The 25,871-nt window shown below is 44.8% G+C and overlaps 1 protein-coding gene across 1 annotated transcript in view; it reads left to right on the top strand.

Annotated features, from left to right (window-relative positions):
* The first annotated feature begins 216 nt into the window (after window positions 1-216).
* Window positions 217-25,871, top strand: part of Fer1l5 (fer-1 like family member 5) — a 54,688-nt gene continuing 29,033 nt past the window's right edge. Inside the window, exons 1-19 of the mRNA XM_074049028.1 lie at window positions 217-426; window positions 3,013-3,065; window positions 3,618-3,709; window positions 4,318-4,426; window positions 5,817-5,871; window positions 6,349-6,458; window positions 7,903-8,031; window positions 9,055-9,117; window positions 9,840-9,890; window positions 16,937-16,967; window positions 17,917-18,032; window positions 18,242-18,362; window positions 18,808-18,860; window positions 20,175-20,243; window positions 21,509-21,552; window positions 21,640-21,722; window positions 21,802-21,896; window positions 22,884-23,012; window positions 25,014-25,191. Of these exons, the coding sequence (XP_073905129.1) occupies window positions 342-426; window positions 3,013-3,065; window positions 3,618-3,709; window positions 4,318-4,426; window positions 5,817-5,871; window positions 6,349-6,458; window positions 7,903-8,031; window positions 9,055-9,117; window positions 9,840-9,890; window positions 16,937-16,967; window positions 17,917-18,032; window positions 18,242-18,362; window positions 18,808-18,860; window positions 20,175-20,243; window positions 21,509-21,552; window positions 21,640-21,722; window positions 21,802-21,896; window positions 22,884-23,012; window positions 25,014-25,191 (1,666 nt within the window). The 5' untranslated portion in view covers window positions 217-341. The remainder of the gene's footprint in view (window positions 427-3,012; window positions 3,066-3,617; window positions 3,710-4,317; window positions 4,427-5,816; window positions 5,872-6,348; window positions 6,459-7,902; window positions 8,032-9,054; window positions 9,118-9,839; window positions 9,891-16,936; window positions 16,968-17,916; window positions 18,033-18,241; window positions 18,363-18,807; window positions 18,861-20,174; window positions 20,244-21,508; window positions 21,553-21,639; window positions 21,723-21,801; window positions 21,897-22,883; window positions 23,013-25,013; window positions 25,192-25,871) is intronic.

Genomic DNA, 25,871 nt, shown 5'->3' with positions numbered 1-25,871 from the left:
ATCTAAATTGCATGGCTTTGGCAATGCTGCACTCCAGAAACTTGCTTCTACAAAGAGAAAACATAGCTCTTCTGCCTGATCTTGAAATCAGAGGGATAACAGAATAGGAGAAAAAAGAAAAGAGAAACTGTCAAGGCAGTCAGAATGTTTTGTTTCTGCAGGCCACTTGCTTTACACATACTGTTATTTCTCCCTCCTCTCACTCCCCAAGATTCCTCTACAGAACACAGAACTATCCCCCTCTGTGACACCCCCTCTGTTGCTAAGTTCTACTTACCTGCGAGAAGCCTTGGACCAAGGAACTCCAAGAAGAAAGCTGTAGCACCGCAGAGGGAAGGAAAATGCTACGGCTTTTTGTGGAGTCAGCCAAGATTGACCCACCCCTGAGTCCCCCACCCAGACCCTGCCTGACTGTCCACTTCAGAGGTGAGAGCCAGGGTCCAAATGACAGAAAGGAGCCCCAAGAGGCAACATACATTCAGTGAAAAAATAGATTTATTGGCATCCTTACTATGTAAAAGATGCCCTGTGTGACAATGATGAAGTACACACTGTTCAGTTGTTTCAAAACCTGTTACCCAGGCCTGAGGATGTAGTTCAGTGGTAGGACACATGCCTAACAGGTATGAAACCCTGGATTCCATCCCCAGCACAGTGAAACAAAACAAACAAACAAACAAAAAGCAAGAAACCCATAATCTTTTTGCTGTTACTCATTTTATTATGACTTCTCTGCCTCCCATTTCCCCTACCTATCAGGGAATGGTTATGAGGAAAGAAGAGGAATAAATGCTTCTAGACCTTCTTCCATGAACTAGAGCTATGCCATAAGCAAGTTTAAAGAAAGGACTGATACGAGGATTTCAAAAGATAACATATGGGAAGCCCTTAATGACTAATGACTGCTTGATAATGTTAATATTAATTCCTTTGGTTTTTGTTTGTTTATTTTTTTTTGAGACGGGCTTGCTTTGTAGCCAGGAACTCACTGCATAGCCCAGGCTGGCCTTAAACTCTCAACCTCCTGTCTTTGCCTCCAGAGTGCCAGGATTGCTGGTATACATCAGCACTCCAGGCTAATATTAATTACTTTTGAATGATTTTTACAATTGACAAAGACTTTTCATAAATATCACGATGTTTGCTAGTCACAGAAATTCAATGAAGTAAGGTTTTATCATCTCCATTTTTTTATAAATAAGGAAAAATAAATCTAAGTAGGGTAGGGAGAAGAAGGGGATAAATGAATTTATGAGAGAAATTAAGTATATTTTGATATCAAAGACCTGGGAACCAGAAAGGAAGAAGTAATAGGAAAAAAAAATGGTGCACATCTGTTGGTTGAGAATATGGAAGACTGGTACAGGACAATGAGGATTTCCAGAAACTGTTGGAAATGAGAAAATCATGTCCCCTCCCCCCCAAAAAAGACACAGAACTGTTGGCCCTCCATGTCTGTGTGTCCTGCATCTGTGGATACAACCAACCACTAATCAAAACTATTTTGGGGAAAAGAGTACATTTGTTCTGAACATGAATAGATGTATTTTTTCCTTGTCATTATTCCCTAAATAATATAGCATAATAATAATTTACATAAAATTTACATTTTGTGAGCTACTATAAGTAATCTAGGGGTGATTAAAAATATACAGGAGGATGTGCAAAGGTTCTGTGCAAAAACCGGGTGATTTTTGTAAGGGACTTGAGCATCCATGGATTTAGGTATCCACAGGTGATCTTGGAGCCACTTCCCTAGGGAAACTAAGGGATGACTTCAGTTCCTACAAGAGATCTGAGTAAAGAATGAAAAGACCTGACTTTCTGCTCTATAAAACTACTCTTGTTGAACACAACACTGAGAGTGAACATTTGGGACTTTGAGCTCCACAGGGTGATGTAGGCTTATGTCCCCACTTTGCAGGTTTTTAAAGGTGGTGTGAGAGTATAGTATGTATTTGCCCTGATTGACTAGTATTAGGATTATCCAGGCAAGAGACCAGCAACTCCTCTCCCAAGGCCATCTTCCATACCACATCACATTTTTCTTCTTCTAAAAATACCTCTTGTAAAAATGCCTGATACCCAGAATCCTGGGATTACTCACAGATGTACCCACAAACCCTATGATTTCCCATTTGTTTGATACTTTTTTATTCCTTTGACCCTGTTCTTACTAGCTTCTTCCTTCATATACCACCCACTACCCTGTACCCCTTCCCACCATCCACTGGCATGCATGTGTACACACACAAACACATACACACACGTGCGCACACATACACATTCTTTCCCTAGGAGAAGTTCCAAGTAATTTAACAATTTGAAATTCTTTTGCGAAGCTATAGACTGCCATCTATTAAAGGTATTTCTAGGGGAGAGAGATTTTAGTGGATAAAGAGCTTTCACCTATTACAGATGTTTCAGGACATCTTAGGGGACACTAGGCTTAGCCCTGTTATAAATAAGACTAAAATCTCAGAGGTTCAGCAATAAAAGTTTACCTCTTGTTAAAACAGTCCTGCATAGATGGTGACGATGAGAGAGACCTCCTGTGTGGCTCATCCAAACAGTGTAGAGACCAGCTGCTTGTCCCTTTATGGCTGTAAAGCTGCCCTGAAACCACCCTGTCAGCTCATCATGAGGGTGGCCATGGAGAGTGGAAAGGAAGAGGACGGAGACTCACATGGAGATTTTAGGAACCAGGCCTAGCAGTGACAAATATCACTTCTATATCTCATTGGTCAGAATGAGTCCCATAGCCCCTTTTGGTTGCAAGATACTAGGAAATATGTACTTGGGAAGAAAATGAAATGAACACAAAGCATTGCCTATCACACAAGGTGAGAAAAGTAGGAAATATTGAAATAACCAGAGAAGGAAATAATCGATGCCATGTCATACTTGCCCATGAAACTTGATTTCTTAATGTCTTACCTTTCTTGATTCCACTTAAACCCAGACATCACAATACTTCCTACCACCAACGCCAATTCCTTGGTGTCTTTGCAGATGTCAAGAAGAGAACTCATTTGGCAGAAGGAAATGATCCCACATGGAAAGAGGTAGACAAACCCAGGAAGGCCTGGAAGAGGAAAGGACAACTCCAATAGCAAGGGGGCAGGAAGTGGGGTCGGGAGTCAGGGAGCAGACATGGAGTCTCACAAGGCTGAGGCATCTTGGCTTGGGAGTAGCCTCTGATCTGACAAGGCTGCAATAGCCACATCTACCTGCAGCTATTCTTAGTCCTTCTCTCCCACCTCTGGGAATGGACCATAGTATGACCCACCAACTAATCCAACCAGGCCATCCTGGTATATCTAGAAGCCTGAATGAAACAGAGACAAGGCTGCCTGAGAGGATCCCCTCTCATCTTTCATCCATGCACACTTAACTCCTAACACACCCATGTAGCTCAAGTCACAGGAACCAAGGTGGGATAACCACACCTTGGGCAAGGTAGCAAACACCATCTGCTTAGGAAAATAAGAGGGAAGCTCCTGGGTTTTGGAGAAACACAGTGCCAGTTCTTACCTAGGTTTCTCCTTATTTCCGAGAAGGGTGAGATGAGGAAGGAAGAGGCAAAATGTTGACTTTTCCATACCTCCCACCCACAGACCCTAATCTGGCATCTCTGGAACCAGCCCCTGGAAAATGACTCCTTTCTGCAAGTCACTCTTCAGGACATGGGATCAAAAAAGAAAGAAAGGTGAAGCAGACAGAGATGGGGGGAGCCTCACTCCCTGACCAAAGCACCACCAAAGATGATGGCTCTCTTCTTTCTAACCCAAAACTCATTCAGATGCAAGGACTAGAACCTACTCTAGCCACTAAAGGAAAAAAAGAGGGGTGGCTATGAGAAGGGTAGGAAGGCTGGGAGTGTGGGAGTGAAGGTTGGCTAGGATGCAAATGGGATTCCAGAAGCAGCTCCGTCCTTTTGAAGCCAAAGATCTTGAATCTCTGCTACCTTCTACTGAATCTTGGCTTCCTATCCTGACCTCATTCTACTGCCCAACAGAGACTAACCTTCCATTAAAAAAGAAGGTATGGCACACCAGGTCAAAGTTTCCAGGACAGAGACTCTCATTGGCCTAGTTTTGGTCAGGTGCCCACTCCTGTCCAATCAGCTATTACTTATCTTGGGATCTCTAAGCAAATTCTCAGAGTGGAGAGCACTGCACCCTTTGGTGGATGCTCTGCCTCACTGGGTTCTTCAGCCTCTGGGAGAAAATATCCCTCCCTAAAGCCTTGTCTGGGACAGAGGAGACCACCCTTATGTCCTGGCTTGGAACTTATACCTGCTCCTCATCTACCAAGGTTTATTGGCCTGGCCACAATACTGCTCAAGCCATTGGTGATGAAACCAAGTGAGGTCCTTTTTGTGAAGGATTTGATCCTGCTCAACCATTCCATGAAGCCCACAAACGTGAGTCAGGCCTTGGAAGGCCCAAGCAGAGCAGTATGAATTCATGTAGACTACTAGTATAGCTGGGCTTCTCCACTCTAGAGGAGGAAATGCCCTACTCCAGGAAGTGCTTCCTGCCCTGGGGGGTCCCCATCACATTGCCATCATCTCCTGATTCCCCATCCTGCCATCCATCTCCCATCTACCCACTATCCATCTACTAAGAAGGATTAATTGACCTTCCTCTAGAGTCAACAACTATACTCAGCACTGGGCTACAACATTGAATGTTGGCAGAGACTCAGAAGCAAGCAGAGGAGTGGGGGAAAGCTTTACAATGCAAAAAATTCAAGCTCTGTTTGGAGGCTGTTGGCATGAGGGAACCAAAGACTGGCTAAGTAGAAGCCCATCATCCCATGTGATTGGCTCAGGATACATATTTGGCTCTCTTTGGTTGGTCCTAAGTTGGAAGCGGGGACAAAAATTAGTACAGTTGACAGTACCCCCCAAATTGGAACTGATCGTTATTGTTTGACTTCCTGGATGGTTGGATGGAGATAGCAGTCTGACTTCCTATTAGTCGGACTTAGCAAAGGCTGGCTTTCTGGGTTGCTTACTGTAGATAATGGATTGGTTTCCTGGACTGGTTGTCGCAGATTGTGGTCAGGGTTCTATTTTTATATGTGGTCTGGCCGTGGATTTTTGCATATTCAGTCTCTCAGAAGGGCATGAATTTGACCACTGAGCAGGAGAGGAAGGCAACCCCAGGCAGGGGCATAAAGTGTGTGAACAGGAGACAAGTTTAGGGAGGGTGGGCTGCCTGCATCACTGGCATGTTGGAGGTGGCATAAAAGAAAAGACAGGAGAGCTGAATTTGGGTGGGCAGCCAGGAGCCAGAGCTGACGGGCCTTGTGGTCTATGCTGCTGAACTGTAACTTAATTCTGATCATTTAGGGCATTTGGTAGGGGAGAGGAGGTGGGGGGAGGCTTAGGGGGCAATTCTGGTGCTACTTTGGAGTTTGGATGAGTGATAAATGTCTGGAGGCAGGAGGTCAATAGGAGGTTTTGGCAGTTCCCTCAGGAGATCAGGAGACATTAAACTGCTGAAAGAGATGTTATCACGGTTCTCTCTCTCCTCACCACTCTCATCTTCTGCCATCATCACCACTACATGGCTCCTTCATCCTCCAAATCTTTTCCTCTGTAGCCCATTTCTCTCTCCTCACCAGTTCATGACTTTGTTCCACCCAGACTGCACAGGTGCGTACAGCGTGGCCCTGTACCATAGCCAGTATCACCTCCCCTAGGAGGACTGGATGTGAACCCATCCAGGCTGGAAGGGGCTCAGGTGCTATGACTTAGCCAAGGGTTACAGAGTCTGGCTTACAGCTCTCCTGCTTCTGCTTTGCAGTGTACTGTCACCTTGCAGGTGGCTCATGCAACTCCCCAGGATATTGAGAAAACAGGTATGTCCTTCTCTGGAGTTTCTATAAGCAGAGCTGAATGGGCTTTTTGGGACCTTTGAGACTCAACTCTTGAGGCCTATAGAAGGATCGCAACCAGGTTAAAGTCTCTGGAAGCTACATGGGTCTGTCTAGTGGCCAGATCTCCAGGCACTTGGCTAAAGCCATCCATCTTGCCTGTATGTTCCCTCAGCACCTCCAGACATATGGCTCAGCCTCCAATGTGCAGAAGGAGACAAAGATGGCCATTTCCAAGAAATGTCCCTCATGTATGAAAAGTAGGGTCCAACGCTCCACAGTTCCTGAGGATGGGAAGGGCCCATGGGAATCTTCAGGGGAGGACATGTGCCCCTATCAGGGCCTCTTGGTCATGTTTTTAGTCAGGAACTGGTCATTGGCAACAGAACAATGCAATGGGAAAATGCCTACAAACCTCTTGAGCTCCAGCCTCTGAGCCCACTCTGGACTGTATTTCCCTAGATAATGAAGACCTACTGGGGATAACAGCAAGAGAGACAGCACAACAGAGACTCATGATCACTGGCTTCCCTGTGCCCAGGGCTTTGTCCTCCAAACCTCAGAACTTTCAGGTGAGGAAGCTTCAGGCTGAACGTCTGTGAGTCCCACCTGACACTCTCGCTGTGCTCCCAAGCCATCTGCTCTAATCTACAAGGTCATGATAGATTGGTCAAGGTCTGACCTTTTAAGTCAGAGCTTCAGACCCAACTTCAAATCCTCAAATCCTGCCTGCCTCCTCTATTCCTCCAGGGACCATTCTTCTACCCATAGCTGAAGTTAGAGATAGTTCCAGTGAGCATTAGAGGGGCCCGGTGTACACAAGCAGGCCCTGGTAGATGCTGGGACTACAGAACAGAAGACATAAGTTCTGCCCTTCCAGAGCCCTTGTATTGTTGGCAAAAACAAGGGAAGGCACATGCAAGATGAAATGAACTGTGGAGTGTATGAGTGGAACCATAGGAAGGTCCATGGTTTCCATGTGAACTTGGGAAACCCATCCCATGCCTTAACCAACTTCCTTCTGACCCCTAGATTGTTGCCTAATAATCCTGTCATAGTTTTGCTTATTCCACAGCCTGCCACTTGCCCAGGAAGTAGGAACCAGTCTTGACTGCCTCTCTTCCTGCATCCAGTCAATAGCCAACTCCTAGCAACTGACTGTTCCCACTTCATCACCTTTTCCCTTTCGAGTCCCAACCAGCACCATCACTTCCCTGAACCACATGGAGAGATAGCCTCCTGAACTTCCAACCAATAGCTAGCTCCTGTCCATGTTTTAGTCAAAGTAGTCTTTCAAAGATGTCCATTCATCATGCCGTGCACCTGCTTAAAAAGCTTCAGTGTTAACTGGGTGCTGGTGGCTCATCCCTGTGATTCTAGCTACTCAGGAGGCAGAGATCAGGAGGATTGTGGTTCAAAGCCAGCCCAGGCAAATAGTTCCTGAGACCCTATCTCAAAAATACCTATCACAAAAGCAGGGCTGGTGAAGTGGCTCAAGGTGCAGGCCTTGAGTTCAAACCCCAGCACCACAAAAACAAAACCAAAAACAACAAAACAGGGTTTGTGGAGTAGGCTCAAATGGTAGAGTGCCTGCTTAGCAAGGATGAGGCCCTGAGTTCAAATCCTAGTACTGCCCCCCCCAAAAGCTTCAGTGTCAGCCAGGCATGGTGGTACACATCTATAATCCCAGCTACTTGGGGTGGAGGGGGGGCTGAACCAGAAGGATCAGGAGTTTGAGGTCAGCCTAGGTTACATAGGAGGCCCCTTATTTAAAAAGAATAAAAGCCAATGTTCTGGGATAAAATTGAGGTCCTGAAAGTAGGTGCTCATGCCTTCATAACCCAAGCTACCTCTTCAAGTGCAGCCCCTCCTATCCTTCTCCCCATGGCTTCTCTCTGTCCCCACAGTACCTAGAATGTTTCTTGTCGGAACAATTTTGATCTTGAGAGAAGAATCCTGGATGAGAATGGGAGCCTGGGCCCCCAGCATTGAGTCTCCTGTGTGTTCCTTCTGTAGGTTCGGGTGAAGGTGTTTGAAGCCCGACAGCTCCTGGGCAACAACATCAAGCCAGTGGTAAAAGTGACCATTGCGGGCCATCGGCACCGCACACGGGTCAAGATGGGAAATAATCCTTTCTTCAATGAGGTGAGCTGAATGGGGCATATCAGGCAGATGGGCCAGCCAGGAGTTGGGCATTTCCTGCAGGGAGCCAGCAAGAGCAAGCTTGCTTCTTGGCTAGGGAGTCTGCAAGTGTTTGTTCTACAAGCATTTTTTGAATACCTACTGAGGACCAAGCATGGTGCTTGACACTGGGCATACAGAAAAGGATAATTCCAGATCCTGCATTTGAGGATCTGGGTGGCCAGGGCACAGCACATGAGCCATGTGCAGGCTGGGGCTGACAGAAGAGCACTGTTAATAAACTATAAAATGCAGGCCCACACCATGTACACCTCATCACTATTGGGAGCCCTAATAGTGTTGTGTCTGATGCATAGAAGTTACTGGGTAAATACTTGTTAAATTAATTGGTGAATAGAAAAATTAAAGATGGAAGCTGGGAGGAATGAGTAATGAGGTGGTGGTGGGAGGGAACATGGAGAGGACTCAGAAAAAGCTCCATATACCTTGAAGGAAGATTCTACCAGGGAAAAATGTGGACAAGATAGGGGGAAAGATGTGGACAGGATGGAGAAAGATGACTCGGGAAAAAGGAATAATGTTTTCAAAGATCGGAAACAAGAAGTAGCTTGATTTGTTGGCAGAATAGTATCTGCATTTATGACTAGAGAGGAGTCTACAGTGTGGGCTGAGGTCCCACCTGGGAGCCATAGAGGGCTTAAGCAGGAGAGAAGAGGTTCTGGCTACTTCAGAGTTGTACGGGCAACCTAGAAGGAGGCAAAGGCTTAATCCTAGGGCAATTTTTGGGGCCTTGAGCTGCTAGGTTCTCCAGGGATCCCCACCTCTGCCCTACAACTCGGTAGAAAATCCTCCAGGAACCCAGGATTCCTGTGCTCCTGGAGGAGTATGAGGGCAGTAGTACACTGAGTCATTGAAATAGTCACAGTTGGGGAGGAAGCACATTATTTTAAGATTTCAAGTTTACTGGGTCTTTGGGTGAAGTTGTGGAAAAAACATGGTCTACCCCATCCCAATTCTTTCTGCTAGCTTTTCTTCCAGAATTTCCATGAGGTTCCTGCAAACTTCTTTGATGAAATCATCTTAATTCAGGTGAGGAACCAAATGGGTCTACTTTCTTGTTCCACCTCAATTCTGAAAGGCACTTCAGCCCCAGCTCCAACCCCTAGAGGCAGGGTCACTTCAGATTGTCTTTCTGACCCCAAGGCAGTATCTCCACCACCATCTTTACCCCCTGGTAGTTCAGATACCTCATTTATTTATTCAACTAAGGTTAGAGTTTGCCATCAGGATGGCTCTGAGCTGGGAACTGAGGTGAACAAGGCAGCACCTTCATGTGTACAAGAATTCTCATGTCACCACAAGCCCCTCGCAGTGAAATCTCCATTCCCCAACCAGAGGGAGCTGGTCACATGGTGAACATGTGTTTATCAAGTGTCCACCGTGTGTCCTGCACAAAACTAAGGAGAACAAGGAGTCCTGTCTCCTAGAAGTGTTTACATGTTCTTGGGCACAAGACACAGAGGAAACAACCAGAACAATGTGTAATGGAGAAAGTCGATTGCCACACCTTGCTTTGTATTGACCTGGAGCAAGTGAATTGCACGCTCTGATCTATTTCCTCGTTAAGGAAATGGAACTCAAAATCCAAACCTCACAGTGCTGAGAAGTAAATGAATAATGTGCAAGTGTCGGCCATTAGGAAGCATTCAGTAAATCAGGAAGGCATGGATGTGCCCTTATTCTTGATCCTGGGGAGATATGGGGGATCAGGATTGTGAATAGTTAAGATCTTTCTGGGAATTCCCTTGCAGGTGGTGAACTCCTCAGTGAAGCGATCCAAAGCAGAGATTGGGAGATTCCAAGTAAGTACTGAATAAAGGGGGAGGCTTGGGAAACCAGTTGTAGAGATGCAGACTAGGCTCTGAGTCTAGGGGAAAGGACTTGGATTTTCTCACACAGAAAGATCCAGACTTGGATCCACCTATCAGTAGGGTGACTTAGACAAGTTATTCTGAACCTCTATTTCCTCATTTCCTCATCTGCAAAAGGGATAATAAAATGACCTGCATGGTCATTTGTAAGATTAAAATATGTGACATTTAGGGAAGTACCTAGGCACCATGTTGAGTTACCCAACCAGACTCATGACACTGGGGACACAGTTCAAATCCAGAAATTGGAAGCAGATAATGAAAAAAGGCCAGCCTAAGTGTTGGAGAAACCCAGGGAGAGATTGCTGCTTGTGAGGACACAATGAAAATAATGTGATTTAGAAAGACACAGACAAGTTGGGTACTGGTGGCTCATGCTTGTAATCCTAGGCAGAGGTAGAAGGATCTCTGTTTGAGGCTAGCCTAGACAAAGTTAGATTTCGGAAAACCATACTGAAAGCAAAAGGGCTTGGGGCAGTGGAGGAGGGGGTAGATAGCTCAAGTGGTAGAGCACTTGTCTAGCAAGCATGAGGCCCTTAGTTCAATCCTCAGCATTACAGAAAAGACACAGATGAGAGATGGTGAGTGTTAGGAAAAACGCCTCTCACAAAGAAAGCTCACGAGAAAAGTCTCACGTCCATACAGCAAAGTTTAATGGCAGGCCCAAACTGCCAGGCTGGCCAGGCATGGCTTTTATAGAAGGGGGAGGTTAAGGAAGTTAGGGCATGCGCGGTAGTCTCTGGTAGGGATGGGGCTGTCTTACAGCACAAGAATTTCTGTTAAGGGGCGGGCTGCCATTTTGGCTGATTTACAAAATGGTGACATTATTGTTCTATCAGTGAGAATTTACACAGCCATGAAAGGTTAAACCAAGATTCTCCAAATACAGGGTGATAGGGGAAAAGTAGGTTGTTAAATTAAATATAAGCTGCCCAGTTACTTTTGAGTCTTAAACAATAGATATGTTTTAGATCTTCCAAAGCACAAAATTACAATCACTTAAAGATTTTAAATTGGTATTATTTTGAGATTCTAAAATCAGGCAACACTTCATTCTATAAAATAGAATAAGTGATCTTCTGGGCCAAGCAGTAGGGGTTAGTTTTATGGACATAAAAGAACTGAAAGAAGCAGAAACAAAGATCAAAAGGTGTCTTGGTTGTTGCAAGGTCTCTTTCCTTGTAAGGCAGTACAAGGAGACAGAACAAGAACACCTGGAAAATAATTGATCGGTTAACATTAGATTACTTCGGGTCACTTTTTGTAAGAATTAAGGCTTAAAGGATGTAAGGATTAAAGCAGAGGCAGTTTTATTGTTATGCCCATTGGCTGGGTTGGGAAATGTGGCTATTCCCCGCCCCCCCACCCCCAGTTTTCTCCAAAGGTCAGAGGTTTTGCACGTTTTGACTTTGTTTTAATTTTTACTCTAGTCTGTTGGGACCCAGTGCAAGAGCTTAGTCCAAAAGAATGGCCTCCTATAATTTTTATTTAACAAATATGTCCCCAAAATTATATGGGCTCCATACCACATATTGCTGAGGGTATATGGACATTAAAAAATAAAAGTAGTCATGGTTCCTCTAAGTTGAAGGGGACATTCTTTATTCTAATCTGCTAAATGTGGCAACTTTAGGAAAAGACCACTGCCCTTGGGTAAGAAATTTAACACCAGTGAAAGTCAAGTTTGTTACCCTTAGTGGTAATCACATGAATATTCTGACCTGTCCCTCCCCCATTGAACCCACAAAAGAAGCAGCACAGGCTTAGAAATTTAAGACTCTGGAGAGGTTAAATAGGAGGAAGTAAAGACCACTGCATGATTTCCAGACAATGAACTATTGAATAAGTTACAGAGGTCAGAGCTTGACTGAGTTGTTTTTAATATTACTTTTGAACTGGGGATATAGCTCAGTGGTAGATGCATTTGGTCCCCAGCACACACACACACACACACACACACACACACACACCCCACAAACATAAAATTTTATATATATATATATATATATATATATATATATATATAGTTTTAATATATATATATATGTTGCTTTTTTATACACAAAATGGAATCACAAACTCCCATGTGCTCATCACTCAACTTCACCAATTCATGGTTAGTCGTGGTTTATCTATACCCAGTGCCCTTCCCCTACCCTACTCTCCTGGATTATTTTGAATTAAATCCCAGGCATCGTATTGTTTTATGTTCAGATATTTCAATCCATATCTCTAAAACTGGCTATATTAAGCATAACCACTATACAATGATCACATCTAAAAGCCTTCATAATTACTGGATAATCACTAAATGTCCGGTCAGTGTTAAAACTCCCCTAATTGCCTCTCAGAGCTCTCTTCCAGTTTTAAATCAGGACTCAAAATAGATTCATTCATTACAAGTGGGTAATACATGTTTTAGGTCTCTCATGCTGCTGCTCTTCTCTGCCTTTTTCTTTTTTTAAGTTGCAATTTATTTGTTAAGAAAATGGGATAGTATTCACCAGCCTGGATTTTGTTTTGTTTTGTTTTCTGGTATTTGGTTTGAACTCAGAGCCTTGTGCTTGGTAGGTAGGGGCTCTACCACTTGAGCCATGCCTCCAGCCCCCCAACCTGTATGTTTTGAATTGCTTCCCCAGGGGTTCATTTCTCAGGCCCCTCCCCATTTCCCTATCTTTCCCCGCCTTTTTTACGTTTTTGTTGTTGTTACAGTACTGGGGTTTGGACTCAGGGCTTTGTGCTTGCTAGCAGATTCTTTACTGCTTAAGCCACTCCTCCAACCCCCCATTTCTTTATCTTGAGGCTTAATCAGACTTGAGTCAGTTATTTGGCACTGTGACTTTAGCAGGAGGGACACAATGTCTGTGGGTCTCTCTTTTTATGTCAACCAGCTCTTGATGATCACTAGCTAGATCTATTACTGAGTGACTGAGTTTTTTTGTTTTGTTTTCTTTAGTTACAGTTTTATTGAGATACAATTGGTATACAATGAATTGTACATATTTAAAATGTTTTAAAACATTTGCTGGAGGAGTGACTCAAGCAGCAGAGCACCTGTCTGGCAAATGCAAAGTCTGGAGTTCAAACCCCAGCACCACTGAAAGATAACAAACATGTCTGTCACATCTTATCACTCTCCAAATTGCCTCATGCCTCTTGGTGATCATTTCCCTCACTTCTGTCCTTTCACTTCCCTCCCACTCCCTCCCATCCCCAGGCAATTGCTGATCTGCATTCTATTACTAAAGATTGCTTGCATTTTCTAGAGCCATATAAATGGCATCATATAGTATTAGCCCTTTTGCATCTGGCTTCTTTCACTAAGCAGAATTATAGTGGGCTTCATCTACATTATTACATCTATAAATGATTCATTCCTTTTTATTACTGAGTAATATTCCATTGGATGAAATATCAGAGTTTACCCATTCACCTGTTCATACATACTTAGATTCTATTTTCAGCTTGGGGTTATTACAATAAAGCTGCTATAACATGTCTATATAAATCTTAGATGGGTTCAGCAAGCAGGTAGTTCTAATATAAGAGAACCCCCAAACTATCACAAGGATGAACTGAATTCTTTCCTCTTTTTACATCTATTCTTATGAAATTTACAATGAAGTTTCTGGGCTGACAGAGTGGCTAAAGTGGTAGAGCACCTGCCTAGCAAGTGTGAGGCACTGAGTTCAAACCCCAGTACTGTGTGTGCGCACGCGTGCACACACACGCACACACACACACACATACAGTTTTTTTTTAAAGCTAAAAAAAAAGAAGGGATCCTCACATCTAAAAGTGCAACCCCGGGAAAAATTTGTTTCTTCTCTAATATCCAATTATCTCATCAGAAATTAAGATAATAGTTTCAATAAAGCTGTTGGATTAAAACATAAATCTTGGGTGGCGTATGCTTTATGTCTCTTGGCTGAATATGCAGATCATATGCTTGGCTTTTGTTTGTTTCAGTTTGGGTCTTATTTATTTGAGACAGGGTCTCACTATATCACCAGGCTGGCATTGAACTCAAGATCCTCCTGCCTAAGCCTCCCAAGTGATGGGATTACAGGCATGTACCATTGTGCCTGACTTATGTTTAAGTTTTAAAGAAAATGCCTAACAGTTTTTTTTCCCCAAAACTCCAAACCAGGCTTACCATTTTGTATTAGAGTTCTAGTTGCCGCATATTCAGCACTTGACATAGTTAATCTTTAATTTAGCTATTCTAATGGTGTATAGTGCTATCACATGGTTTTAATTTGTACTTCCCTGAAGAAGAATAATGTTGAGCACGTTTTCATGTGATCATCTTCTCCATACCTTTGTGGATAAAGTATCTGCTCCTGCTCAAACCTCTTTCATGTTTTCAATGTGGTATATGATTTGCAAATATATTCTCCCAGTAGATAGCTATCATTTCTTTTTTTTTTGGTGGTGTTTGGGTTTGAACTCAGGGCCTTGCATTTGCTAGGTAGGTGCTCTACTACTTGGGCCATGCTATGAACATTCTCTTTCTGTTTTTGTTGGTTTCCTTCCATTTTCTTAACGATATCTTTCAAAGAGTAGAAGTTGTTTCGTTTTTTGTTTTTTATTAAAATTCCAATCTATGGATCAGGCATGGTGGCACATACGTATAGACCTAGCTGTTAGAGAGGTTGAGGCAGAAGGATCTCTTGAGACCAGGAGTTCAGGGCTACCCTAGGAAATACAGAGACCGAGTCACCAAAAAAAAGGCAAAGTTAAATTATTTTAAAAATTTCAACCCGTGCTTTAGTCTTTGGAATTTGACTGGAAAACCTCGTAGGATATCCAGTCCAAAGCTCTTTCTGAGTTAGCCAATATGAGACACAGGGTTTCCCTCAAATCTTCCTGGAAAGTAACATTAAACATTAAGACATTAGCGGGGTGCAGTGGCTCACAACCCTAATCCTAGCTACTCAGGAAGTAGGAATAGGATCACTGTTTGTGGCCAGCCTGGGCAAAATAAGGGAAGACCCCACACCCCATCATCTTAACAACAAAAGATGGATATTGTGGCATACTCCTGGATGTACAACTACATAGGAGGCATAAGTAGGAGGGTCATAGTCCAGGCTACTGGGCAAAGCCACATGATCCTATCTCAAAAATAACTAATGAGAAAGGTCTGGGAATGTGAGTCAAGCAGTAGAGTGCTCACCTAGCAAAGCATGACACTCTGAGTTCAAATCCCAGTACTGTCAAAAGACCTCACAAAACTAAATTCTTCACTTAACCTCTAAACATATTGCTCATATAAACTATAAACAAACTATGCTAATCAGATCCATCACTAATTAAATTGCTTAAGCTCTGCTGTCAGTTAAAAACCTCAGATTCTTGGGCACAGGTTTTTCCTAGCAGACAAGGCAAATTAAAGAATAAAATATTAAGTCCTAGTAGATGAGAATCCAAACATAGCCTGAAGCTTTTGTGTACTGTACCCTTAGTTCAGCAGAACTTATATTTTTAATAACACCTTATGTGTAGACACATAATGACTCTACATATAGGGTACAGTGTGACATTTCAACATGTATCCAGTGTGCAATGATTGGATCAGAGTAATTGGCATATCCATGACCAAAGAGCAGAAGTTTTACATTTTGGTGACATCCAGGACTGGTGATATAGCTCAGTGGTAGAGGACAAGGCCCTGGGCTTGATCCCAGCATTGAGAGAAAAAATAAAGGACTGCTTTGCAAATGTGAAGACCTGAGATCAAACCCCAGTACTGGGCTGGTGGAGTGACTCCAGTGGTGGAGCGCCTGCCTAGCAAGTGTGAGGTCCTGAGTTCAAACCCAGTACCAATAATGACAACAACAACAAAAAACCCAAACCCCAGTACCAAGAAAGAGAGGAAGAGAAAAGACATTTTGGTGAAGTCCAATTTATCAAGTTTTTCATTTATGCGCTGTGTGTGTGTGTGTGTGTGTGTGTGTGTGTGTGTTGCTGGGAACTGGACTCAGAGCTTTGGGCTAGGCAAGTACTCTACCTCTGGGCTACACCCCTAGCCTGGATCACGGTTTTCTTATAGCTAAGAAGTCTTTACCTACTTAACCCAAGGGTGAGACTGAGTTTTAAAGCAAGCCTTTGTATAGAATCTCAGTATTGATCCATGGAATCTTTAGATGTGGGTTAAAGGATAGGCCCTGGCCCCACACATATCCCCTTAAACCCTGCACCACATCCCTCAGGCCTGTCAGACACTGTGTCCCAGGGGACAAGGAAAATCCATAGTTTCTTTGCCATCTCCAACTTTGACCATCCTCTTCCCTCAGGATGGAGACACCCTCCCCTTTTCAGGGACAGGGAAGAGTCAAGGCCTCGTTGGTGGGCCTAACAGTGTAATGTTCAGGTTTCTTGGCTTACTAACTGTAAGACTTTGGACACATCTTTCAAACTCAGCATCTTCCTCTGCAGAATGAAGGTGCTAACCTAACATCCAGGTTGTGGTAAAAACTAAGGGAATTTAGACAAGGACTGTGCTCAAGCACTGGTAGTTAGTATTACTGTCGCTGAGTTAGGTGGTATAGCAAATCTTAACAGCAGGCTTGTGTTAGTCAGCGTTCCCTTATCAAAACAAATAGTTGAGATAACCAGCTTTTAAAAGAAGAGGTTTATTTTGGCTCAAAGTTTTAGAGGTTGCAACCCATGATCAATTGGCCTTGGTTTGGGCCTGTGGCAAAGCAGCACAGCAAGTGCCTGGTGGAGCAAAATAGTGACCTCATGGCCAGGAAGTGAAGGAGAGAAAGAGGAAAGGACAGGGTACCACAATGTCCTTTAAGGGCATGCTCCCCAATGACCTAAAGACCTTCCACCAAGCCTCACCTCTTAAAGGTTCCAATACCTCCCAAAAGTGGGTTAAAGCTGGGGGCCTAGGCTTTAACACATGGGCCTTTGGGGGACATTTAAAATCCAAGATGCAGCTAATCTTCATTCCACTCTTGTCTTTTCAGACAGATATTGGGTTTATCTACCATTCTCCAGGTAGGTAAATATGTTGTCTTCTGAGAAAAACCAGGGGCCAAAGTAACTCAGAATCCTCAACAAATAAGGGAAAGTATTACAGGATCTGTGTTGCTCTCTGTATTTGGTAATATTCACTGCACTTCATGGTATTTTATCTTGCTTTGTGATAATGGCATTTTTCTTTGAAAAACTCAAGGCATTCCATTTGGGTCAAATGCTAGCCTTTTATTGCAGCCCTGGGTTGGACTTCTGTTTTATAAAGCCACTATTAGATGATTAAGGTTGCTTTTTAAAACAACTAATAATTTTATATGTTTATAGAATACAGAGTGATATGTCGATACATGTATATATATGTAAATATCAGGTTGTTGGCATAATGTCACCTCAAACATTTATCATTACTTTGTATTTGGAACATTCAAAATCCTCTCCACTAGCTATTTTGAAGGGCACTATTGTCAAACATAGTTACTTCACTGTGCTCTAGAACATAGAGGCTTTATTCACCCCTGTTCAGCCATAACCTTTAACTGTCTTCTTCCCAGCTCTCCTTCCTCCCTCCCACCTATCCTAACTTCTAGTAACCACTATTCTAAGACAGACTGAAGTTTAAGTGGAGAATTCCACCATGACTGACCATAACATTCATACCAGGTTAAGATTTGGATTTGGAGGTAGGGAAAAGGCTATCTCTGTCTTGTCACCAGACCAGGCCGGGCACATCAACAGATTGCCAGGGTGGGAAAATGGGTCCCTCTTTCCCAAAGGCAACAGTTGGCAGCTTTTTTGAGTGCACTGTTATTGCCTAATGGTAGGAGTGACTTCTGTTTTCCTCTGCCACTGGGTGGGAACCAAAGTTCATATGACATGTTTCCTGCCTGTCTTCCCCAGAAACATAGACTGGTTTTAGTAGAAAGCAATGGAGACCAGAGGCCAGTCTCCCGCTGCCCCTCTGCCTCTGCAGGTCACACACTCCTAAGGAAATGGTTAGGCCTCTGCCAACCAAATAAGCCTGGTAGTGGTGTGACAGGCTACCTGAAAGTCACCATCTGTGCCCTCGGAGTGGGAGACCAAGCCCTGGTGAGACTGCTCCCCATACCTTAGTAACATTTCCCACCCTGGGCCCTCAAAGTAGCCATTGGACTGCCCACCCTTCCGTTTGTCCACTGTGTCACTGTGGTGTTGTCCACTCTCCCTGCACCAAGGGGGAGGTTGGGGAAGCAAAGGTGGGTGGCCTCGACTGTGACTTCCCGGTGGCCCAATCCTATCAGGATCTCTGGTCTCTCCAGGTAGATCAAAAGCTGCCGTATGGGGCTGCTACCGATGTTCAGATCTTCAGGTCCGAGGCGGTCCCCATCAGCTTGGCTTACTTACAGTTGTTCATCTACTGTGCAGAGGACCTTCATCTCAGTCAGTCGGGGGCAGGGGAGGGAGCAACCCTGAGGTTCCCTGCACAGGGGGCACCACATGTCCTCATGGAGCTTCCTTATTCTTTTTGACACTAACCAAAGACTTAGGGTGGGGCTCAGGGTAAGACTGAAATCTACCAAGAATTGTTTAATGAAGTTCCCACAGACACCCTTTCAATTGGGCCCCATGCCCTTGACCTGGCTTTTGATACCCAGGTGCAGACTCAAGCTTCCGTGAGACCATCCTACCCCTTGTGCTGTTATGTGGATGACACACAGAAGGGGCAGAGTGGTAACTGAAGACAGTTCTTTGACTGCCAGGGGGTACCAAACTAAATTATGGAGGTGGGGTAAAGTTGTTATGTCACCTCTCCATTTTCTCCTCCTTAAAAAAAAAAAGAAGAAGATGCTACTGTCTGAGAAGTCTTTTAATTTCTTGTTCACAGAGAAACACCAGTCCTTGAATCCCGTGCTGGAGGTGGAACTAATTGGGGAAAAGGTAAGCATAGAAAGGATCCGTAGATCTAGAGGCCTTAACTCCTAGAAAAAGTAGTGCATAGACTGGACAGCAGCCAGAAATGGCATCCCAGCCCATCCCCTAATGGGTGGCATGAGCCCTGGACCTGGAGTTCTGTGAAGGTAAAAGCCATGTCTTACTCACCTTGCACGCCTATGTTCACCCTGCATAGAGAAGGAGCCTAAAGAAATCAAATGGGCAGGAGTATGGAGGAATGAACGAGTGAATAAACAGTATGTCAGCAAACACAACACAGAACATGTCACCTTCCCTCTGGGCCACAGTTTCTTTATCTATAGATTTAAAATTCCATGCAAGAGACTTGCTAGCATTACATGAACCTCTATGAATACAGAGTGGCATTTTTCACAATGTGATGATGGGGGTTGTGTGCAAAAAATGGTCCTGCATTCGAGTTCAGGGAATGCAAGGTCAAAGTTAAATATTTTTGTCTCCCAGCTCACAAGCCATCATTTCTACTGTAGTCTACTTGCAGAAGCAAGTCATTAAATCCCAGCCCATACATAAGGGGAGGAGAATTAATGTCCACCTTTCCAAGGTAGCATACTAAAGAATCCATAGACATATTTAAAACCACTACACTGGGTAGGTATTTCCCAGTAGTCTGGGTACTCCTGGGGCTAGGTGAGATATTCTTTGGGGATAAGTGACAGTTTTTGAATGTTTCATATTTTTGTGTTTTTCTTAGTGTGTACCTTAAAAAGCCTAATGAGGCCAACTAACACTTTATTTCTCAGATATTACTTAGAATAAGGCTAGATTTAAAGCCAATTTTGGTGGTTTTAAAACAGGTACATTATTGCCATCAGCTGTGTTTTGGGCCATTTTTCTCTTGGGATCTTAGAATTTATCTAACAAAATCTATGTGTATGTGCTCATATAGTAAAGTTAATAGCCCTAACCATACCTATTTAAAATTCAAAGGGCTGGAGGTATAGCTCAATGGGAGAGTGCTTGCCTCTCATGCATGAGGCTGTGGATTCAATTCCCAACACGGCAATAATAATAATAGTAATAATGATTTAAAAAATCCATTGACATTGTTTTAAGGAGAAATATGGAGGAATCTGGCTCTGGCAAACACTTTGAGATAAGTAGCAAAGGGACTGAAGTTGTAGCTGCTGAGAAGCGATCAAGGACAGCTTTAGACCAGGGATTAGCCTGGGTGCTGCAGACAGTATCCATCTTCAGGCTGGACAGGGAGGTGGGAAAGTGAGGCCTAGTGGCAGGAGGAGGGGACATACTGGCACTGACCCTGCTTTTGGGTGTTCTCAGCTCAAGACATACACACGGACCCAGACTGACAACCCCATATGGAACCAGATCTTGACCTTCCAGATTCAGGTACAGCTGCTCTTTATGCCTGCCCTTCCCCCACTGTCCTCAAATGGAAGAGAAGTTCTGGCAGTTGTGGGGGGGGTGTGGGCGGGAAGTAAGGTTGAGAAGCACAGCAAGGGGAGGCTCACCTGATAGGGAGACTGAGGGAGTCCAGGACATATTAGGGGCAACCTTACTTATTTATCCAGTATTAAGCAATGAGTGGGCCCTTCAACTGAACTTCCCAGAAAATGTAAATATGTCCTTTCACCCACATTAAAAATGAAAATGGGGGAGGGGGATTGGGGGTGGCACATGCCTGTAATCCCAGCTAGGTGGTAGGCCAGCCCTGGGCAAAAACGAATTCCTAGGGAGATTGTTCAGCCCAGGCTGAGGACAACAGAAGCCCTCCAAGGTGATAGCTATTGCTGTTACTTTTTGAAAAGATAGATATCCTGCTGTTTAAAAAGCTAACAACCTTTGCATGATGTGGTATGTTGAGCATGCATTTAGGCTGTGAAGGACTTCATAAGGATCATAAATGCTCACTGAGGCCACAGTCAGGGTTGGGCCCAGGTCTCTTGGATCCTGAAGTTTAAACAAACAGAAGCCATTTTAAGAACAAGAGGCCAGGTGTGGTTCACGCCTGTTATCCCAGCTACTTGGAAGGTGGAAATTGGTTCAAGGTAGAGAGTGGGGGAAATTAGATGCCAATCCAACCAACAAGCTGGGTGTGATGAAGTACATTTGTAATCCTAGCTACTTGGAAAGTGGAGATCAGTTCAAGGCCTGTCCCAGAGGTAAAAGTTAGTGAGATCCCCATCCCAACCAACAAGCTGCGCATGGTGACGCAGGTTGCAATCTTAGCTACTTGAGAGGCATAGGTAGGAGGATCACAGTCTGATGCCAGTCCCAAGCAAAATCGTGAGACCCTATGTGAAAAATAAGTAAAGCAAAAAAGGACTGGGGGCATGGTCAAGTGATAAAGTACCTGCCTAACAAGTGCAAGGCCCTGAGTTCAAACCCCAGTGCCACCAAAAAAAAAAAACAAAACCAAGAATGTAAAAGTGATTATGTAATACAGTCCCAGGGCTTCACGAGGCCCATGGAAGTAGAAGGCCCTAAAACCAAAGTCCCATAAGTTCAGTGGTAAATCCGGCTTGCCTGTGATTAAATGGTAACTCAGCCATGCTTCAGAGCCAGGACTCCCCTATGCTCTAAAGTCTTCTCAAGTTGAGAAGTTTCAAGCCATTCAGTGTGTACTCACCACTCGTCTTGCCTTCCCTTTGCAGCTGCCCTGCCTCTCCAGCTATATCAAGTTCAGAGTTTTGGACTGGTGAGCAAATGGCTGGAGGCTGAAGCCCATGACAGGGAGGAGCCTGGCCAGGGGCTCAGGCCTCAGAGTGTGTTTCTTCCTCCCCAGCTCCAGGAAGAATTGCCGGGATGAGATTGGGACTGTCAGCCTGTCCCTCAACCAGATCTCATCCAGTGGAGAGGAGATTGAAGGCAAGCAAAGCCTGGGGCCCCTTTCTCCACATCTCTCCCACCTGGACCCCATACCATGTGTTCTACCACTCTCTTCCAGGAATGTACTCTGGCTTCCTGCCCTGCTTTGGCCCCAGCTTCCTGACTCTCCGTGGGGGCAAAAAGGCCCCTTTCAGGATCCAGGAAGAAGGCACTGTAAGCTTCTCTTCTCAGCTCTGGTGGGGACTGGAGACAAAAAAAAAAAAACAAAAAACCAACCTCATGTTAAGCACCAGAGCCTGGCAAACGATCAGAGAGAACTTGGCCCTGGTTTCTGTCCATCACATTCTGGTAGAGGATAGGAAACCTGTAAAGAAATAGATATGCATATATGAGACATAAGCCATGGCACCAGAAAAGAACAAATAGAGTGCTCTAGATGGTCACTGAGGAAATGGCATTGAGATGAGATCTCAGGTAAGAAAAAGACATGGCACAGGTAAACATAGAAAAGCATGTGCTTACTGAAGACTGGTGACAAATGCCAGGAATCCACCTAGAACAGGCTTAACCAAAAAGGGAATGAGAGCCAAGTGTGGTGACGCACCTCTATAATCCCAGTGCTCAGGAGGCTGAAGCAGGAGGAGTGAAAGTTCACGCCCAGCCCGGGCCGCATAGTGAGACCCTGTCTCGCTGTCTAAAAAGTGGGTAGGAAGCCTCCTCCCTCTCTCATCCATCTCTGCCCATCATTCTTCTCTACTGCAACATAAGGCTCAGAGCTGGGAAGCTGGCCACAAAGCCGGGGGAGAATTCTAACTGGCCTCCTTTGGTCATATGTGCACTCCTTAGACCAATCACTGTTGCCAAGGAGGCAGGTGTGTTTTGATGGACCAGGTTGGGAGGGCTCACTGTGGTTATCACAGCCCCCTCCAAGACCTGAGCATTTTAACAGTGTGTGGTGCAAAATCCTTCAAGTTGTCTGGCAGATGGAATGCATGAACAGGAGGAGTGGATGCTAGGCATGCAGAAGAGGGGTCAGGGCCTAGAGGATTCCTGACATGGACATGTGTGGGTATCTGGGATCGTGGTCAGAGCTATCTCCAGTCAGGCAATCACTGGACAGCCTTGTCTTTGCTGTGGGGGGCCTGGGGAGATTTGCCTGCCCTTTTTTTCCTCTCATCCCTTTTCTCTCTGTTGCCCTAGTGTGTTCCTGACACTGTCAAGGATGGCTTATCTTATCGAGGCCGAGTCTTTCTGGAGTTAATTACTCACATCAAGTCCCATCAAGACATTATGATAAAAGATCTCTCCCAGGAAGTGACCAGTATAGAGGTAACCACAGGAAACAGGTAACCCAGAAAAAAGAATCTGCTTTCCCCAGATCTACAGTGGGCCCAAGTTTCTGACCCTCTAAGAAGCCCTGGTGCAAGCAAGCTGTTGAGTGTGTAAAGATGCCTGATCAATCTCCTGAATGTTTACTAAGTCCCCGCTGGGGCCTTCATGCTGTGCCAGATCCCCCGTGGTGATCCCCACACACAAGGTTAAGGACTGTGCAATCTAGTTAAGGAAGATGGATCATTTTATCGTAGTTCTTGGGGCTTTGTAAAAGAATCTAAGGAATTAGGATTTCTTCCTGAAGCCTGTGGAGGGCCACTGAAGCTGGTAGGTGCAGGAGGAGCATACCTACTGGAGGGGAGCAAGTTGGGTCAGCCAGACAGAAGTGGGATACAGTCTTGGTGGAGGAGAGCTGGAGGGAGGAGGCAGGGTCCAAACATCTTTTGGAAGCAGAATAGTCAGAGCCAGTGACCAACAGGACAAAAGAAGTGAGGCTGACTCCCTAAGTTCATGCCCATTTTTTTGCCTTGGGTGAGAAAGTGGTTAGGGTGGCAGGGACCAAGATGGGCTCCCCAAAGAAGGAGCAGACCTGGGGAGATGACAAATTCCATCCCTGGCATGTGCTGTGAGACGTCCACATAGCCCAGCCCCAAGGCTGCTAGCAACAGCAGTGTGTCATCAGCATACCAGGGTTTAAAGCTGTAACTCTGGAAGAAATGGTCCAGTGAGAGTAGGTGGGAAGGAGAAGAAAGTTGATGGAGTCTAACAGGATGCTATAGTCTAAGGGGAAGCTGGAGGAGGAGTCTACAGAGGTGGGAGAAAGAAGAAGAAAAGGAGTGACTGGAGATTTTTTTTTTTGGAGGGGGAGAGTATTAGGGTTTGAACTCAGAGCCTCACCACTTGAGCCACTCTGCCAACCATTTTTGCTTTCGTTATTTTTCTGATAGGGTCTCACACATTTTGCCCAGGCTGGCCTTAGACCATAGTTCTCCTATTTTCACCTTCTGCATAATTAGGCTTATAGACATACACCACCATACCCTGCTTGTTTTTTGAGATAGAGTCTTGCTATTTTCTTCTCTGAGGCAGCCTCAAACCATGATTCTCCTATCTCCATCTCCCAATTAGCTGAGATTACAGGTATGACCACAGCACCTGGTTGGTGGTCAGAGATCTTGAATGTGCTAGAGAGAAAGAGAGAGAGAGAGAGAGAGAGGACTTTAAGATGTCTGCTGCTTACTCAGGAAGGCCCTGGTAGCTGTGGGTCAGGAGAGATGCTAGGCCACCATAGATGGGAGGGGGAGTTGGAGACGATGAGAGGAGACAAGAATTCTAAAAAACTTGGTTGAAAAGTGGAAGAAGATAAGGTTGGTTAGTAGCTAAATTGGGGCTCATATGGGAGAAAGAGGGTTTTTTGTTTTTTAAGGTAGGGGAGACCTGAGCCAGTGAGCAGATGCAGAATGTAGAAATAGGGCAGAGAGGGTCTGATGTGGTAGAGAGAGGGCTCAGGCAGGTAGCAGTGGGTCACTGAGGGCAGTGGAGGCAGGGAAAGGTGTGGTCTTTCTGGGAAGGGGAGGGGACTTGAGAAGAGAGTGCGTGCATGTGTGAATGTGTGTGTGTTCTCAGACACACACCTGCCACACTGTCTCTTCTAAACAGGGGCTTTGGGCATAAAGGAAGAGACACACTACTTGAAATGGGGGAAGGGTAGCCAAACTCAGAGCCTAGTCTGACTAGGAAAGAGACACTCATGTCCAGCTTCAGGAAGGGAAGGAATCAGGGCTGGCTTGGTGGAATGGGGAAGATGATGGAGATCTCAGGAGGAGTTGGCCTTGATCATCCAGGTGTAAGGGGGAGTGGGTTTAAATGATGATCTAGTTTACCCTGAATGAAGCACAGATAGATTTTGAAAGTAACAGGGCCCCTTGTCCCTGCTATCAGTGTATGTTTATTCATGCCATGGTTTATGTGCTGGGGATGTGCGGCTTATTGTTTTAGAAACAGCAGAACCGCCTAAAGTATGGGCTGTGTGTCGTCTTCCTCTCCTGTACCATGATGCCCAACTTTAAGGACCTGATCCAATTCGAGGTCAGCATGGGCCACTACGGAAACAAGATGGACCTGAATTACAAGCCTCTAGTTTCATCCACACAGTACAGCCCCGTGATATATGATGGTAATAATCAGACTTAAGCAAAGAATAGAAAGCAGCCACTGTGTGCCAGGCTCTGTACTAGGCTTTTCCAAGGATATTAATACATTTCACACATGAGGAAAATAAAGTTCCAGGAGATGAAGTCACTTGCCAAACCCAAACATTTCATAGCTGTTAGGTGGTGAACCCAAGAGTCAAAACTAGGTTTTGACTTTAAGTCCTTCTCTACACTACTTCTCAACCCTGTCATCTGCTCTATTAACTCTGAACCACCTTTCATCCATCCATCCCTCCATCCATCCTACTACCTATCCATCCACCCGCCTATCCATCCATCCATCCATCCACCCGTCTATCTATCCCTCCATCCATCATCCATCCATTCCTCCATCCATCCACTTGCTCACCCATCCCTCCCTCCTCCCTCCCTCCTTACCTTCCTTCCTCCCTCCCTCCATTCATCCATCCATCTACTCACCCATCCTTCCATCCATCCACCTCCCCACCCACCCACCCATCCATTTATCCACCCATCCATTTATCCAACCACCCATCTATCCATCCATCCATCCATCCATCCAATTAACATCCATTACCCATCCAGTCACCCTTTATCCATCCATGAATCTATTCAATTCCCACCCATCCACTCTTCCAAATACCCAACTCAACACCCATTCATCCACTCATCCAATGGAATG

This window comes from Castor canadensis, chromosome 12, assembly GCF_047511655.1.
Source record: "Castor canadensis chromosome 12, mCasCan1.hap1v2, whole genome shotgun sequence".
Lineage (NCBI taxonomy): Eukaryota > Metazoa > Chordata > Mammalia > Rodentia > Castoridae > Castor > Castor canadensis.
This window is presented reverse-complemented; position numbering and strand designations above follow the sequence as displayed.